Here is an 18,390-nt window from a genome sequence, read left to right on the forward strand (position 1 = left end):
GTTAGCCAGGATGGTCTCGATCTCCTGACCTCGTGATCCGCCCGTCTCGGCCTCCCAAAGTGCTGGGATTGCAGGCTTGAGCCACCGCGCCCGGCCTAATTTTTTGTATTTTTAGGAGAGACGGGGTTTCACTGTGTTAGCCAGGATGGTCTCGATCTCCTAACCTCGTGAGCCACCCGCCTCAGCCTTCCAAAGTACTGGGATTACAGGCGTGAGCCACTGCGCCTGGCCCTCCTCAGCCCCCTCGTTTATGCGCTGTTGCCTGTTTGGGTAGACCTTGAGACTTCAGCCAATGAGAAGATGATAGAACCCCTGTTTCCCTCTGGGGGAAAATGGTATTGAAGAAGGTTAGCTAGTTCTTGGCACTGTTTAGTGAAGAACCTTACCTTGAAAAAGTGTGATGGAGAGTGTCCTGAAGGGATGGCTGGCTTAAACATCCAAGAAGGAATGTGGAGCTGAGATCTTTCAGCGTCGGTTTCTGTGACCCAGGGAAACTCGGATGTGTGGAAAGCCTCTTAGGAAAGATTTTTCATGTTGTCTTTCTCTAGGTTCAGGAATTCATGGTTTGACTGCAAGCCTGACTGCTAGTAAGAAGAGACGACCCTATTCAAAGATAAATTGTATATTGTATACAGAGGCAAAGATTTTATTTTTTGCTCTCCTCCACCCTCTTTTTTTGTTTTTGTTTTTAGTTTTTGAGACAGGGTCTTGCTCTGTTGCCCAGGCTAGAGTGCAGTGGCGTGATTATAGCTCACTGTAACCTTGAACTCCTGGGCTCAAGTAGTCCTCTTACCTCAGCCTTCTGAGTAACTGGAACTTCAGGCATGCACCACCATGCCCGACTATTTCTTAATCTTTTTGTAGAGATGGGGTCTCTCTGTGTTGCCCAGACCGATCTCAAACTCCAGGTCTCAAGTGATCCTCCTGCCTTGGCCTCCCAAAGTGTTGGAATTATAGGCGTGAGCCACTGCATACACCCCATCCGTCTGTTTTTATTCCATGCTTTTAGAATACAAAACAAAAACCAAAGTAAGCTGGTCTTTAGAATCAAATTGCACTAATTTTACCCTTTTCAAATTTGAAATCCAGTGAGTTTAAGTTGAACATGGCTGTTGTGGCTATTATGTTGATGAAAATAGATAGCTAAGCAGTTTAAAAAGACGTGAGTATCTAATGTGTGTAGTTCTCAAGCCTGGCTGCTATCAGTAAGAAAGGATGGGTCGGGATAGGTGTAAGGAGATGAAAATTACTGACAAAACCCAGCAAAAACCCAGATTGTTACAAGTATTCCAAGAATGTGAAAGGCGTGAAAAGTAAAAGGCTTGCTATTTACTAACGTGTTGACCTTAGATGTTTGCTCAAGTCAGTTTGTTCTAGTTGAATTCCTAATAATGTATTAGCCTATTTAAACATTTCCAGGCTGATGAGAAAGGAGAGGGTTGTTCCGAAATGGTTGGTTGTAGAGAGGCCTCACTCTGGGATGTTACAGGAGGATAAAGTACCAGGATTAATTTGTGTTCAATACAGAGGTCTTTCTTTAAAGAATTTTAAAATGGTATAAATATATAAGCCTTTAAAAAGCGTTTGGAAAGAGAAATATGTAACTTGTAACAGACTTTTATCTCTTTTGAAGTGTATATTTAGCTTAGGTTTTTTTCTTTATATATTAAGAAATACTTCTGAATGAATATAAAATGGTATTGAAATGTGTACTACATGTTAAGATAGCATACTTGTGCTTTCTTGTAGTGTTGTGATTTGTGATAGATATTTCTTTTCTTTTTATAATGTAGTCTATGCATGGAACATTGAAAAGTATTGAAGGGCCTCCAAACTTGGGTATAAACTTGCCTTTGAGCATTAAGCCTACAACTCAAAATTCAGCAAATCAGAACAAAGAGGACACCAAATCCATGAATGGGAAAGAGAAATTGGAAAAGAAATCTCCATCTCCTGTGAAAAAATCCATGGAAACCAAGAAAGTGGCCAGTCCTGGGTGGACGTGTTGGGAGTGTGACCGCCTGTTCATGCAGAGAGATGTGTACATATCCCACGTGAGGAAGGAGCACGGGAAGGTCAGTAAAGAATGAAAGCTGCTCCGGGTGAGTGCAAGAGAGGGCACTGGACTGGCAAGCTTCCAAGATGTGGGCTCTTGGCTTGGCTCTATCAGTAATTAGTGGTGTGACCTTAAAAATCACTTGGTGTCTCTGTGCCTCAATTCTTTATCTGTAAAATGGACCTTTCCAAATCCTTCAGTCTTTAGTTTTCCTAGTCATTGCCTTCACATGCACTCCTCCAGACTGGTGTGCATGAATGTGGTAAGTTACCTACCACATTCATGTTTATAGCTTAGGAAAGAGAAATATAGTAAACCAAGGTTAAAGGCATTTGAATTTACCTCTATCCCTGTACCAGCTAAGGAAGAAAGGAGCAGAGAAAGACAGTGGAAATGCTGAACACTGCCGGTAGCATTTGTGTAACTTACATGATTCTTCCTTGAGTTTGGTAGTGGGAAGAGGAACCACATCCTTTTACTTCCAGTAGAAGGTCTGTAACTCAAAATCGCTGAAAAATCTGAGTCACATATGTATATCCTTTCTCTTTTAAATAGTATATGTCTCCAACTGATAAGAAATTTAAAAAATACTTATGACTAGACCTAATAACATTAGCAAAATTATTTTTCAGTATTATCTAATACTGTATTAAATACAATATTAGGCTGTATTGACATTTCCTGATTGTCTCAAAGTTGGTTTGTTATGGTCAGGATCCAAAAAGTCCACATATCACATTTGGTTGTTGTGTCATTCTTTTTTCTACGTAGTCCTCCTTCCATTTTATTTTTTAATGTACGGTTGATTTGTTAGAAAAATTGGATTGTTTATCCTATATATAGGTTGTCCCTCACTTTACTAGATTTGGGTAATTGCTACTTTTTTTTCTAACTTGTTGACACTAGGAACCAACATGGAATTTGCTACTTTTTTTTTTTTTTTTTTTTTTGAGAAAGTGTCTCACTTTATCGTCCAGGCTGAAATGCAGTGGCATGATCTCGGCTCACTGCAACCTCTGCCTCCTGGGTTCAAGCAATTCTCATGCCTCAGCCTCCCAAGTAGCTGGGATTACAGATGTGCACCACCACGTTCGGCTAATTTTTTAATATTTTTAGTAAAGATGGGATTTCACCATGTTGGCCAGGCTGGTCTTGAACTCCTGGCCTCAGGCAGTTCACCCACTTTGGCCTCCCAAAGTGCTGGGATTACAGGCATGAGCCATGGTACCCAGCCAGACTTTGCTACTTTTTGACACCGTTTAACTTGTTCCTCTTTATCTCATATTCCTGGAATTTTGATTAGATTTGAATTTTTTAGATAAGCTGATGTCAGCTGGGCATGGTGGCTCATGCCTATGATGCCAGCACATTGGGAGGCAGGATTACTTGAGCCCAGGAGTTCCAGGGTGCAGTGAACCATGATCATGCCACTGCACTCTAGCCTGGGCGATAGAGCAAGACCCTGTCTCAAAACCAAAAAACACCAAAAGAATATGTCATAGGTCTGTATTTTTTTTGTATTTCATCATGAGGAACATAATACCAGCTTGTCTCATTTGTAGTCCTAATACTGAGATTGATTAATGGGTTCAGATACATGACATTTTAAAGAAAGTCATCTTACTGCTTTAACTTAAGCCAATAGAACAAAATAGTCATGCATATGACCCTTTATAGAGAGTACATAGGAATTGTTTTGTAATTAGTATACACTACATCCTTGAGAAGTTTGTTCTATTAAATGTGCTAAGAACTGTTCTGTAATCTCATTTATTTGTACTACTTGTTTGAGCTACTCATGAAACTGACATGTTTTACTCTGTGATTATCCAAATGGCCTGTGAACATGGCTGGATCACAATATTCACAAATTGCAAAAAGATGTTTGTATTGTATTTGGTCTCACTACAGTATGTCTTGATATAAAAAGTAGTTACTTACAGAATATATTTGGCTTTAGTGGCACGTTGCTTATTTAATCATCTTAATCTTAGGCTTTCCTGCTAGCATTGTACAGTGTTCACTGTAAATACTGGGTAGTTTTTAAGGAGCAATACTTTAATAATCTACAGTATAAATACACTGCCAGGGGTGCTGTCAGAGTCTGATGTGGTGGTTCTAGGGAGTCTTCACTTGGCACCCCTACCAGATTGCATAAGAGTCAAACAGGAGCTGGCCTTCGTCATCATCCGGTAGTCCAGTCCTTTCATTTCATGAGATTTCTGTAACTATCTTGTAACATTTCAGAACTCTTTTCCTTTTTAAAAAAAACTATCTTTATCTTACATATGAGATAATGATTAGATCTAGGATATAAGAGGAGGAGATGATTTCAAAAAAGTTGGTGGGATGAAATGTAACACTGATTGAAAGACTTTGCTCTGGACCTGCGCAGAGATCCCACTCTGAATTACATGTGTGTGCATGCTTGTGCCCTTGGTTTTGATGGAGATGTTCATCAGAATGGAAATGTTTGGCTTAGTAGGATTTTAGGATTAGCTTTGAAGGAGTTGAGGCCCTGCCTTTGGAATAAGGCACATCAGATTATATTGTAGTTTCAATCCTGTTCCCTCAGCCTCCTGAGAGAATGAAGGAGATGAGTGGGCAAGGAGAGGGGAGGAGCGTTTTCATAAGCTAGTGAAATGGGTGGTGTTGAATGCGAGAGTTCCACCACGCCAAATCATACTGGAGCACCCACTTCCAAACACCCCTCTACAAGCATCTTTTACCCATCTCCATTCATTTCTCCTTTCCTAGAATACTCAAGTCGCCCAGACTTCAAAGCCCCTGTGCTGTCTTTTCTCTGTCTTCCTTCAGACAACCAGGCGAGCACCTTGCTGTCTTTATCTTTCCTTCCCATTTACCCTGGGCTTGCCACCTTATCACTGAACCCAGTTCTCTGGTGACCCCTTTGTTGTTAAGTCTGTTGGACGTGTTCCTGTCTTTACCTCCACTCACCTCACAGCAGTATTTCACATGATTAGAAGTTCTTTCTAAAAGCATTTTCTACCCTTATTGGGAATACCACTCTCTCCTGGGTTCTCTCTCCATTACTGGAACACCCATCAGGTTGCTGTCCTAGAAACATTTAACCTTCTCTTGGGAAAATTCAACCACTCTTATAACTTTGCTACTCGTGTACAGTATATATATAGATAGCACCCACATCTGTGTCTCCATTTTAGTTGAAAAGTATTTCTTGAATTAATAGACCAAGAATGAGTTCTAATTTGGAAGACATCTAACTCCTCTTAGACTTAACCTTCTCTTCTTTAAAATGGTTACATGTTTAGTGATCTTCCAGTGTCCTGTGCTTAAGTACCTAGAGAACTGTATATGAGGTGATAAGTATTCTCTAATCCTTATGGGCTTAAGATGTGATATCAATATGAAATACGCTCTACACATATAAGGGATCAAAAATTGTATTCGGCTAAAGGTCTCAGGAGAGAATACATTTTTACTTCCACCAGCCCAGAAGTTATTGGAAAGATCCAAATGTATTGGATTACCCAATGAAATATTATTATGCATTATGATAAATATGTCAGTGTTCTGAACCAGTGAACTTTGAATGTATACTTGATTTTAGTATCATAATTATGACCTAAAATACATATATATAAAATATAATAACTTGAGGAATAATCTAAATGCATTCTGCCAACCACAGTACAGTCATTACTTTAGTGTTATTGCTTCTAGTATGATTATTATTTTGATAAAGTTTGGAGTAAATATTTCAGGTTAGGAGTAAATTTAACTGGCATAAGTTAAAAGTTTATGTCAAAATATTATAATTCACTGCTACTCATTTTAAATGGCTGTTTTGGTTTCAGTAATTGTTTTTGACCTTTCTTCCCCTTCTCAGTTCCCATCCAGAACTTTACTAAAAAGAAGTATTTTGTATACAGTTCCACTTATTAAGTAAAGATATTCAGTAGCTTTGTCTTTAAGATTCAGAACTGGCCGGGCATGGTGGCTCACGCCTGTAATCCCAGCACTTTGGGAGGCCAATGCAGGCAGGCGATCACTTGAGGTCAGGAGTTCGAGACCAGCCTGGCCAACATGACGAAAACCCATCTCTACTAAAAATACAAAAATGAGCCAGGCATGGTGGTGGGCGCCTTGTAATCCCAGCTACTTAGGAGGCTGAGACACGAGAATTGCTTAAACCCAGGACGCAGAGGTTGCAGTGAGCTGAGATTGTGCCACTGCATTCCAGCCTGGGCAACAGAGCGAGACTCTGTGTCAAAAAAAAAAAAAAAAGGGCCGGGCACGGTGGCTCACACCTGTAATCCCAGCACTTTGGAAGGCCGAGGCAGGTGGACCACAAGGTCAGGAGATCGAGACCATGGTGAAACACCGTCTCTACTAAAAATACAAAAAATTAGCCGGGCGTGGTGGCGGGCACCTGTAGTCCCAGCTACTGAGGAGGCTGAGCTTGCAGTGAGCTGAGATCCGGCCACTGCACTCCAGCCTGGGTGACAGAGCGAGACCCCGTCTCAAAAAAAAAAAAAGAATTGTCAGTATCCACTTTCAGTGGTTTTTAAACTTTTTTCCAGTTGTTTGTTGTAATCTAATATCAAGTCAAATACTTTCTAAAAAATTGACAGATATTCAGTGCATATTATTCAGATATTAAAGGCATAATCTTAAAACCTACAATTTGCTGAATTACTACTTTCGCTATTTAAAAAAGAAAAATAGTTAAAGCAGCAGCATTTTAAGAAGTTCTTGTTACAGAAATTCTATATACAGAAAGCAGTAAAAAACTGATCAATTTCTCTTTTTGAAGTTTTTTCTCAAATGCTTATGTATTGTCTAATTTTTATTGCGCTTTCTAAAGTTGGTATTACTGTTTTGTTATGGCCAGATTTTAGCTGTCCTTGTAAACAGTGAAGTCTTTGAGGGCAAGTTGTATATCCATTTTATTATTACAGTCTTCTATGGTTTACGGCATTGTGCCTTGCAGAGTATCTCTGGGGTCACTGATTGAAGCAGTTCTCTTTGGATTGTTACTTGCACATATGGGAAGGGGCTTTGTGTTAGTCACAGATACACACAAGTTCCAGTCTAGGTTCAGGTACCTAACTAGCTTTCTAACCACAGAAATCCCCCTTGTAACTTCCTGCTTCCCCTTTGTAATTAATCTTGTGGGAAGATGCTTTGACACTATGCATAGAACCTGTTTCTCATCATTTTTTCACTCACTAATCTGAACATCCATTCTTTATTCTTGCCTGCAACAGTCCTTAATGTTGACTTTCTACTTCCATCACTTCTTCTGCATTTATTAGTTGGAACTCCACTGCAAAGATGAGCTCAGTTTTATATTTACAGCTTTATGCATTTATGAATGTTTATTTTATCCAGTGGGTTGGAGTCCATTGCTATCATCATCATTATTATTATTATTATTATTTTTGCTTAAATGGTCCTACATGTGGCCATTGGGAATTGCTTTCAGTTGGCCCCTATGTCTTCTGGACAAGCATCCTTTCTGAGGACTTTCTGGTGTCATAGTATGTTCCTGGTTCATCTTTTATTTTCCCTGCCCTAGCCCTGCAGTCAACCATTTCTTCTGGGAGCCTGGATCTTTTTCTAGAGAATGATAGCAAACATATTTTAAAGAGGTTCTATATCTGTGTTTTGATCATTACTTAGCATGGGAAACTATAATTGGGGAAATGGTAGGTAGAAGAAAGTAATAAGCTTCAAAGTGGCTCCTCAGTTATTTAGTGTGACGTAGTGACTATTTGGCTATTAATGGATTTTTATCAGATGCTTTGAGTTAAAATTAGAATGCACCAAAGCTTGTAAAATATATTCAAATATTGGAAGGTATATTTAATAGAGACATTTTATAGAATGTGAAGAAAGAGGACAGGCATAGGTCATTGTTTTCAGGAAAGTTATGTTTATATTTGGCCAAGAGAAGGCAAAGCTGTTTAATTCCTGCTTTGCTTTCTCCAATGAAAATGGAATCAGGGCCAGGTGCAGTGGCTCACGCCTGTAATCCCAGCACTTTGGGAGGCTGAGGCAGGCAGATCACGAGGTCAGGAGATCGAGACCATCCTGCCCAACATGGTGAAACCCCATCTCTACTAAAAATACAAAAATTAGCTGGGCATGGTGGCGGGCGCCTGTAATCCCAGCTACTCAGGTGGCTGAGGCAGGAGAATCGCTTGAACCCAGGAGGCAGAGGTTGCAGTGAGCCGAGATTGTGCCACTGCACTCCAGCCTGGGCGAGAAGAACGAAACTGCACCTCAAAAAGAAAAAAGAAAAACAAAAGAAAAGAGAATCAATGTGATTAAGGGTGAATTGATGTCCCAGAATGACAGCAAGCCTCTAAGAAATGGTTTAGCCAATTATTTAAATAAGTTTGCTTTTCCATCTGTATCTGTCTGTCTGTCTTATATGTTTGTATGTCTCTCTCTCTGTGTCTCTCTCTCTCTCTCGACAGGGTCTCTGTTGCCCAAGCTGGAGTACAGTGGTATGGTCATGGTTCACTGCAGCCTCGACCTCCCTGGCTCAAGTAATCCTCCTGCCTCAGCTTCCCAGGTAGCTGGGATCACAGGCATGGCACCACTGTGCTTGGCTAATTTTTTTTTTAATTTTTTTTTTTTTGAGACGGGAGTTTCGCTCTTGTTGCCTGGGCTGGAGTGCACTGGCACGATCTCAGCTCACTGCAACCTCTACCTCCTGGGTTCAAGCCTCATTCTCCTGCCTCAGCATCCCAGTAGCTGGGATTACAGGCACACACTGCCATGCCCAGCTAATTTTTGTATTTTTAGTAGAAACGGGGTTTCATCATGTTGGCCAGCCTGTTATTGAACTCCTGACCTCGTGATCCACCTGCCTTGGCCTCCCAAAAGTGCTGGGATTACAGGCATGAGCCACTCCACTTGGCCTTTTGTATTTTTAGTAGTGATGGGGTTTTGCCATGTTGGTTGACCAGACTTGTTTCGAACCCCTCACCTCAGGCGATCCACCTGCCTTGGCCTCCCAAAGTGCTGGCGTGAGCCATTGTGCCCGGCCTGCTTGGCTGATTTGAAAATTTTTTTTTGTAGAGATGAAGTCTTCTGATGCCCAGGCTGGTCTTGAACTCCTGAGCTCAAGTGATCCTCTGATCTTGGCCTCCCAAAGTGTTAGGATTACAAGTGTGAGCCGTTGCACTGGGCCACTTTTCCATCTTTACATGGGGTGAAAGAAGATTGCAAATATATGCATGTCGTGGAGAATGAGCTGTGGCCAGATATCCTGCTTGTGTGAAAGGAGAAGGTTGCGTAGATTCTGAAGATTTCAGATAATAAAGTCTGTCTGAACTTACTGAGCACAGCCATTTCAGAGAACAGATGGTGAAGTAGCTGGTTCCTGCCTGAACACCGGGGAAAAGAACTAGGCGAAGACTAAAAACATGTGATTGCAGATAAATCTCCTTTTCTTTACAGAGGGACCAGTTGGTAGGTGGAATAACCCTCTGGACAGAAACTGGGTTTCAGCAAAACTGTTGACAGATTCTGTCTGTTTTGATACTGTACAGTGTAGTGCAGGAGGGCCTGGATGAAATATTGCATGGATAGCTGGCTCATGGCTCACTGCCTTGTTGGAGAGAAAGCTTCCATCTCGGATCAGATTTTCCTCAGTTTTTCTATCAATGACTTGATTATAGGAAGAGAAGCTAGGAGGGATTTTACAAGGCAGATCTTAAATGCAGAGCTTTTCACTTAAACAACAACAAAAAATAAAAGTAGATAGATATTATGTGAGATAGATATGGCTTAGCTAAGTTCTATGAAAAAGTATTCTGTCTTTATTTGACTATCTTGCTACAACCCATCCTTTTTTGTGGCTGCTGAGGTAGCATTCATACCAAGGAAAGCTAACACCCTTCCTTTGACTTGGCACCATAATCTAGCTAGCGGTTCCCCAAATTGGAGTGTGCATCAGAATTAACTGGAGGGCTTGTTCAGCTAGTTGCTGGCCTCCACCCCACAGCTTCTGATTCAGCAGGTCTGGGATGGAACCCGGTCATTTGCATTTCTAACGAGCCCCAGCTGATGCTGATGCTGCTCATCTTGGGACCATACTTTGCGAACTACCGGCTTAGTCTGTGTGGCAGTACAGTCCCCCAAAGTCCATTGATTTATCCAATAAAAGTTCATTTCTTGCACATACAGAGTTTGCTATGCAGAGTTTGCATTTCTCCGGGGCAGTCATCCCTTCCACCGGTAACTCAGTGATCAAGGCTGTTTCTTTCAGCCCCATTGTCTCAACGTAGGTTTACTGAAAAACAGACTGGAGAGTCATGCCTAGTCTTTACACGCTGGTCATTCTGGATGTGATGCACAACACATGTCACTGGCCAGAATGAACTATGTGAGCAGCCCCAAATATATTCCCCCATGTACCGCAAAGGCGGAATGACAAATACTATTTGCCACCTGCAGTAAGGTGGCCACGGTGAATCTAAACGGTGGGAAGGGTTCCATTGCACCAATTTAAGATGGATGCTGACAACTAGCAGAGGAGGGTAAGCAGAATGCTGAGAATCTAGAAACAGTGGCAGGAGGAAGAGAGAAGTTGGGGTGAAAGGGAGCTTTGATAGCTGTCTTCAGATAGATGTCCTCTGTGTGAGGACCAGCATGTGAGAATTCCAGACCAGCTGGGGCCATGCGTGAGTGAAATGTCTGCCTACCTGTTGCTGGAAGTATTCGGGTAGTGGCCAAATGCTCACTTGTAAAAGAATGGAATAGAATGGATTCTAGGGTTGGCTGGGCATGGTGGTTCACGCCTGTAATCCCAGCACTTTTGGGAGGCTGAGGTGGGTGTATCATTTGAGGTCAGGAGTTCGAGACCAAAATGGCCAATATGGTGAAACCCCACCTCATGATGGCAGGCATCTGTGTAGTCCCAGCTACTCTGGAGGCTGAGGCAGGAGAATTGTTTGAACTCAGGAGGTATAGGTTGCAGTGAGCCGAGATTGCGCCACTGCACTCCAGCCTGAATGACAGAGCGAGACTGCTTCTAAAGAAAAAAAAATGGATTCTAGGGCCAATGTGACCTTTCTCCTCGGACACTGGAATGAAAGGAAACTACCAGTGGTAATCCATGTAGTAGCCATTGCTGGTGTGAGGTGGGTATTTTAAACCAGTCACAGTCTAAAAGTCATTCCATGGACTAACCAAGTCTCTGTAGAAAGCATTTGGTTTTACAGTTAATCTAATTTGTGGATCAAAACAGAACTTCTGGGAAGAAGTCCTTGTCCGCAGGAAGGCTCCAGGGGGAGCAGTGAGCCTGACTCGGTGGCTGCACACGAGAATCACCTGGTGAGCTTACGGCCCGGCACACTTGTGCTCCCTAGACCAGCTAATTGGCATCACCGGGGATGGGACCCTGGCCCTGGCATTCTTAAAGCTTCCAGGTGATTCCGGGGTTGCGGCAGGGCCGGGAGCACTCCTAGCACCTGGGATCTGCCGCGCACCTGTCTTTGCTGCTGACGCTCATTGCTGCAGCCCTCACTGTGTGGCTGCTGTAGCACCGACACACCTTTGCTGAGTTTATGTTTTGGGGAAGGTTGATCTCAAGTGTATTTGTTTAAAGACTCCACCCAACGTTCACTCTTGGTTTAAAGACTCGACCCAATGTTCACTCTTGGTGGTGATGGCAGGGGACACAACTCTCTGGACGTTAGAGATTACAGCATTAGTAAGTAGAGGAATAGCTGGGCCATAAGTCTGTTCGATATAATTTAAAGCCTGATTATAAATGATTTTAGGATGTCTTAATGTGATTTGGTGACTTGGAATACTTGCTATTATGTAGCCTTTTCCATTCTGAAATTCACTTTCAGTTCACTCAGAGATGTAGGTGAAAGACAGCAGTGGCAGTGAAGGAAAGTGGGAGAATGAAAGGATCAGAGTGTGGAGAGATGAGCAGGTCACCGAGGCAGGTTTGCTGTTGTTACTTTGAAGAGAATTGCAAGCCAATCAGCTTGGATTTCCCAGTTTGGGACCACCATGCTTAGTCAGATTCACTGTGGAGCTTCGCAGAGACTCGCACTTGCACAGTGTTTAAAAGAAAAGTATGTGTGTGTGTATGTGTATATATGTATATAAATTTTTTAAGTGCCCACCTGGCCGGGTGCAGTGGTTCACGCCTGTAATTCTAACACTTTCAGAGGCTGAGGCAGGGGGATTGCTAGAGCCCAGGGCTTGAGGCCGCAGTGAGCCGTAGTTCTGTCACTGCACTCCAGTGTGGGCAACAGAGTGAGACCCTGTCTCCAAAAAAAAAAAAAAAAGAAAAATTTTTAGAAGTGCTCACCCACACAACCTGGAACCGAGCCGTGCGTATGAAATGTGTGGTAGGGCGTAGTTTCCCCCCTTAATCTCCCTGAAACTTCTTTAGAGAACTTTGTGAAATAAAGAAAACATTAATCTCCATGTTGTTTCTGTCTTCCTGCCGTACTGTGGTGATGGCCATTAGTTAAGGGGATAAAAATACTGAAATACTATCTAGTTTGCATAGTTCATTGCCAGATGGTTTCATTTTCATTCTTTCTGTTAGAGTTCATCCTGTTATCATTAGGCATGCCTTACTACAAAGTCTCTTATTTAATCTAAATGTAGAGAGGTAATAGATTTTTATCCTTCTAAAACTCATCTTTTAGCTAGGTCGACTTTGACTTCCTGCCAAAATCCTGTTACCCTAGCAACAGGTAAAATTTTTTTAAAAAAAGATTCTCCTATCTTTTTTGGCTTAGAACTTATTTGTGATCTCAAGGTTTTAGGAGAAGTATCTTTAAATCAGTTGCATGTTCTCTTCTCTCTGGTTAACTGTTGGAGAATGATGGCTTCTCACTTGATTCTGCATTTGTGTCACATGTGATTAAAAGGCACATAAGTTAGAGTTTGTATATTCATGCTAGAAATGTACATCACTGCTGGCTTTATGAAACTTACTTGGCATCAGTTTTGGCCACTGGAATTGATATTTTGTTTGTGTGTGTGTGTGTGTGTATGTGTGTGTGTATATATATATATATATTTTTTTTTTTTTGAGACAGAGTCTCGCTCTGTCACCCAGGCTGGAATGCAGTGGCGTGATCATACCTCACTGCAACCTCACACTCTGGGTCATGAGCAGTCTGCCAACCTCAGCCTCCTGAGTAGCAGGGACTACAGGTGACCACCACTGTGCCCGGCTAATTTTTATTGATTTTCATTTTTTTGTAGGGAGTTGGGGGCAGAGGGAGTTGTCCGTCTTTGTTGCCCAGGCTGGTCTCAAACTCCTGGCCTCAAGTGATCCTCCAGCCTCAGCCTCCCAAAGTGCCAGGATTACAGATGTGAGCCATCACACCCGGCCTATACTTTTATTATATTCTAAATATTTTTCTTATGTATAATTATATATATCTTATATATAATATATATTTCTTATACTATATACATCTATAATTCTTTGTAGTACTAACTTTGTTTTTATTACAATTTATATTTTGTTTATTTGATATTTTATTAATATGGTTTACTATATGTAGTTTTCTAAAGTCCTTCACTTGATTTAATAAAAACTTTTTTTAATGTAAGGCTATAAATGTGTTGTAAAAGGAATGTTGAAAATATTTGGTTCAGAGCATATTAAAATACGTATTGAACTACTGGTGATTTTGGTAGCTCGTGGCTAAATTGGAAGGTGGGGTGTTAAGGATGCTGGGGCTAACCCTGTCTGAGGGATTACCCTACTTACTACCTCATTGCAGCAGGCTCCTGAGGGGAGACAGTTACAAATCTCGCTTTCAGGTGAGGAAATGAAGCCTGAGAAAGGTTCAGTAACTTACCCCGGGGCTCTGCAGCCTGGCAGAAGCAGATTTCTAGCCCAGACTCCGCGGTTTGCACAGCATGAAAGCTGACATTTCAAAACCTGCCTAATTTTAGTCTCCTTGAATCTTTCAGTATAGATGTGGGACAGTTAGCAAATATGACCTTCCATCCAGTTTTTATTTCTGCTTTTGATGTAGTCATTTTCATTTAGGTGTTCAATCTTGGTTAAAGTTGGTTATGCCATCGTTAACTGGACATATGTGTGTAGTTCTGGAAGACTGAGTGTCGTGGTTTTACATTCCTTAGCTGGAGTCTGATGCTTTACTGGAATTACTTGCAGTTGCTGTTAACAGCACCATGGTGTTGTTAATTAATTGGGCAAATCTTCCTGCAGAATTATGAAATGTTTTAGAGTGGCTTGAATTTAGCAGTTGCCTGGGATATATCCGGGGGCTGCATGGATTGTAGCAGGGCCTAAACCTCATGAGGGACAGAGCCTCTTCCTGCAGAGTCTCGAAAATCGAGAAATGCACCAGAGAGAGGCCCCTTCTTGACTCCAGGAGTTATCTTAAAGCAGAGGCTCTCAAGGGAGAGAGCACAATTAGAATCAGGTTTTTTTTTTTTGAGTCTGGTTGTGGGGGTTTGTGATGTGGAGAAGTGGGTAGGACCTGGGTAGGAGTGAAGTCTATTTTTAAATTTCTCTAGATAATTGTGTTACCTTCACACTCACATACGTTCCCTCCTACTCTCCTACCCTCTCTCTTCTCCTTGAGAAGTTCTGCTATAAAGGGATTAAGCTGAGAGATAAGCTATTTAGGGGATTTTGCTCTTAATGCTGGAGAGTTTATAAAAGCTGCCTAACAGGAAGATGAGATTGGAGAATAATTTCAGTTTAGGTGTTACATATTTTTAAGAATAGCTAGAAAAACCATGAATTTTTACTTTGGTTATTATCTTTCATTTAAAATGTTTATCTTAAAATTACTTGCCTTGGTATTTATAATTTGTTTCTAAATTATATTTTATAACTATTATGTGTTTTAGCAAACCTGTTTATTTTTGGATCATGAACAAGAATCTGGAAAGCCCCAAGCTTGCCCCAGTACCAGGCAATTTTCACTTGAACTGAAACAAACTGAAAGATACAAGGAAGGAACCATAAGGTTTGCCCTCTTAAATTGAAAGAAAATGAAATGATGAGTGACCAGTTTCCATTTCTAAAATTTACTGATTATTTTTCCATTAGGGACAGAAAAATAAATCCTTTCAAGACAGACTAACACATTGTTTTGAAAATGTGACACAAATAAGACTGTAAAATATTAGTCCACATCTTGTATATAGCCAGAAAAGGGTGTTTTTCTTTCCTTTTTTTTTTTTTTTTTTTTTCCAGTTCTTATGAATATGTGCTCTTTGCTGGAGTGCAGTGGCACCCCAGTCAGATGTCTGTCTGTCGGAGGCATTTTTCTGTAAACTCACCCGAGGTTGCTATAAACAAGGTTGAAGGGCTATAAATGTGTATTTATGTATGTCCCATTATGTGGTCTGAGGAAAAAGCTGTGGCTTTATTAACCCTTTTTATTGTTATGGTGTGCACCTTTTCTCACGACACTGCATGAGACTATATTAATGTACATCCCATTGGATATTAAGTATAAAAACCCCACATCGAAGGATGTGCAATGAGATTATTAACACAAAGTAATAGTAAGGCAAAGGTGTTGAGTCCAGTAATCAGGTCATTGGGCTTCTTTATGAAAGTCTGCTAGGATTTAGGGACTGGTGGTCCCAGTGGAGGGTCCCTAGCAGAACCCATTGTCAGATAACAAAGCTTTCCCTGATAGACCCTACACAGCTGCCAGAACATCTCTTGGAAGTGTGACTGTCATAGGCAGCCTTGGAGCCCTCCATGATCTTACCCTGCCTCCTTTTCCACCCCTCCTCCCCCGGACCCCTCCCGATGCTTGTTCCAGCAATGCAGAGCTGCTTGCAGTTTCCTGACGCATGCCACATTCTTCCTTGTCTTTGTTACTTTCTGTTCCTTTTGCCTAGACATGCCTTTCCTTGCCGCATTGCCTGCCTGTGAGCTAGTTGTGGCCAGCAGGTCTCTCCATCCCCACTCTGCCCGCTGTGCACCCCTCCGCGCACCTGTGGCTGCCTCCACCATACCTTTTTTTCTGCCGTTGTTCAACAGATTATAATCTCCTCAAGGGCATGGAGAGCCTGGCAAGTTAGAGTCAGAGCTCAGTAAAAACCGTGGAAGGAATTAATCGAAATGCACGGCATTCGGTCTCCCATAGCCTGCTGGGTTGCTGAGGCTGCTTCAGACCTCAGTTTGGCTGAGGACTGGCTGTAGCTACTTACTCTCACCACTTTTTATTACTGTAGATTTGCACCTTCTACCTTGCTGCATGGCAGTTGCAAGCCTTTGGCCAGAATTGCTGGCTGAAGGGGAGTGGTTCAGTGCAGGCTCATTAAACATGTGTTAGAAAAAATCATTTACAGCACTTGAGCCGTGGATACCAAGCTGTATCTTTGCGCGTGAAGTATAGCACATATGGTACTCGTCTCTGAAAAGTCAGTACCCTGCAAGGCATGCAGGCAATAACGGGTTAGAACGTGGTGCTTAAGAACACCACAGTGACTAAGATGTTTACAGATACTTCAGACATTTGTAGTTCATTGCCTACAGGGCTGCTGTTATTTTAGAGGCCAAGGAAGATATTTCCTCCCCTGGCTTTTCCTGTTTATCTCTAAGGGGCCCAGAAGGTAGAGGCTCCCTTGACACTGGGCTGGTGCTGTTGCTGAGACAGGAAAAATAGGAGACTTGGTGCCTGTCTCTGTGTGCTTTGGGAGAATATACCAGGACTTCCTGGCCAAAAATATTTCGGATTAAAAACATTCCCATAGGCAGAGACTAAGCTCCCTCACTGTCACAGGCAAGCACTTTCCTTCCAGCTCGGCTTCCAGTGCCCATGGCCGCAGCGAGTCTAGCTCCTCGCCCCTCTCTTCCTTTTGGCTTGGAGATTGGGTTCTGCTGTCTCACTGTGGTGCTCCCATATCTGGAAGCTTACTGATGGCAAAGCCTTGGCTTCTTGCAGACCCAGGCCAGTGCCTTCCTGAACCTTCTCCCTTGTCCTCTCTCAACCTGAAGTCCCTTCTTGGGACCCAGGGTTCCCTCCCTGTCCCTGGAATCCGTGGCAGGCAGAGCATAGACAGAGATCCCTTGGGGTGGCGGGGCAGGGAGGAGTTTCGTATCTCTCATGCCTTGAAGAACCCAGATTTGCGCTGATATTAGGTGACTTCATTGAATCAGTGCTGAGAAAGGGTGCTTTGTTGCATTGGTCCAGTGTTGTGATTCTACTGCAGTGCCTGGTGAGGCTGTTACGGACTTGGCCTAGAATGCAACTGTCATTTGTAATTTCTTTAGGAAAATGTGTTCCTTAATCCAATTGGCAAACCAGATTTTCAGATTTTAAGAATTTAGGACATGATTCCGTCTGTAAATTGACATTACCTTGAAACCCAAAACAACTAGAAAATAATTTAGCCACAGGTGGGGACATCAAAGGAAATAAGAGGCCATTCCCGGGCATGGTTGAATGAATAAGGACTTGTAAGATAGACAGCACCAGAAGGTAACTGAGAGGTAGGTGATGCTCGCTCGCTTTAGTTTTAAGTTGGGAAAACTTCAGACCCAGAGGGACTGCAGGACTTTTTGCAGAGCACTTTAGCCCTTGTGCCTGAGCCTCGGGGTGTGGGCTTTTCCGCAGCCACCCTGAGTTGTGAGTGAGAACACACTCTTACTGCTTGGCAGGAGGAGAGCTGGGACCTAGGGTGAGACCAGCACAGAGGAAATTTCTGTCCAGTCCGCCAAATCCAGCAAGTCCACATTAATATATAGTTGGAAGGGTGGTTCAGGGAGGAAGACGGGCTCCACTTCTCATACCCTTTCTTCATGTGTCCTCAAAACCAGTCATTGCAGCACCACCATCAACACCGACATGGAGCACAGAGGAGCATCTTCATGGCTGCCCGGCAGCTTGGGCTCTCTCCTGGGTACACAGCACCTTCCTGGGACACTCCAAGGGGTCACTTGTGCACCACCCTTTTTCTATTACACCTTCAGATATGATGGTTGATTATACGTATTGGTGGGACCTTATTAAAGTGGTCATTCAGGCAGTTGGAAAGTCTCTATATGATCTGGGGCTAGGACTGTGGAGAAAGTGACCTGTCATCATTAGGTCTGTTAGCTGTTTTGACACTTGTGTTTGCTTGTTTACTTTCTAATGTTGTTAACACATTTTTTATTGATCTGATAAAAACAGCAATTATCTTTAAAAGGAATGATTAGTTTCTTTTGTCTTTTGATTTGTGGAAATAAATACTAGAAAGAGTCTGTGTATGGCCGGGCGCGGTGGCTCAAGCCTGTAATCCCAGCACTTTGGGAGGCCGAGACGGGCGGATCACGAGGTCAGGAGATCGAGACCATCCTGGCTAACACG

The 18,390-nt window shown here is 42.4% G+C and overlaps 1 protein-coding gene across 3 annotated transcripts in view; it reads left to right on the forward strand.

Annotated features, from left to right (window-relative positions):
• ZNF532 (zinc finger protein 532) overlaps window positions 1–18,390 on the forward strand; it is a 139,085-nt gene that overhangs the window by 101,456 nt on the left and 19,239 nt on the right. For all 3 annotated transcript variants that reach the window (XM_011949306.1, XM_011949311.1, XM_011949302.1), the window contains one exon: window positions 1,794–2,075. In XM_011949306.1, coding sequence (XP_011804696.1) covers window positions 1,794–2,075 — 282 coding nt within the window. The remainder of the gene's footprint in view (window positions 1–1,793; window positions 2,076–18,390) is intronic.

Source organism: Colobus angolensis, unplaced genomic scaffold, assembly GCF_000951035.1.
Source record: "Colobus angolensis palliatus isolate OR3802 unplaced genomic scaffold, Cang.pa_1.0 Scaffold108, whole genome shotgun sequence".
In the NCBI taxonomy this organism is placed as follows: Eukaryota; Metazoa; Chordata; class Mammalia; order Primates; family Cercopithecidae; genus Colobus; species Colobus angolensis.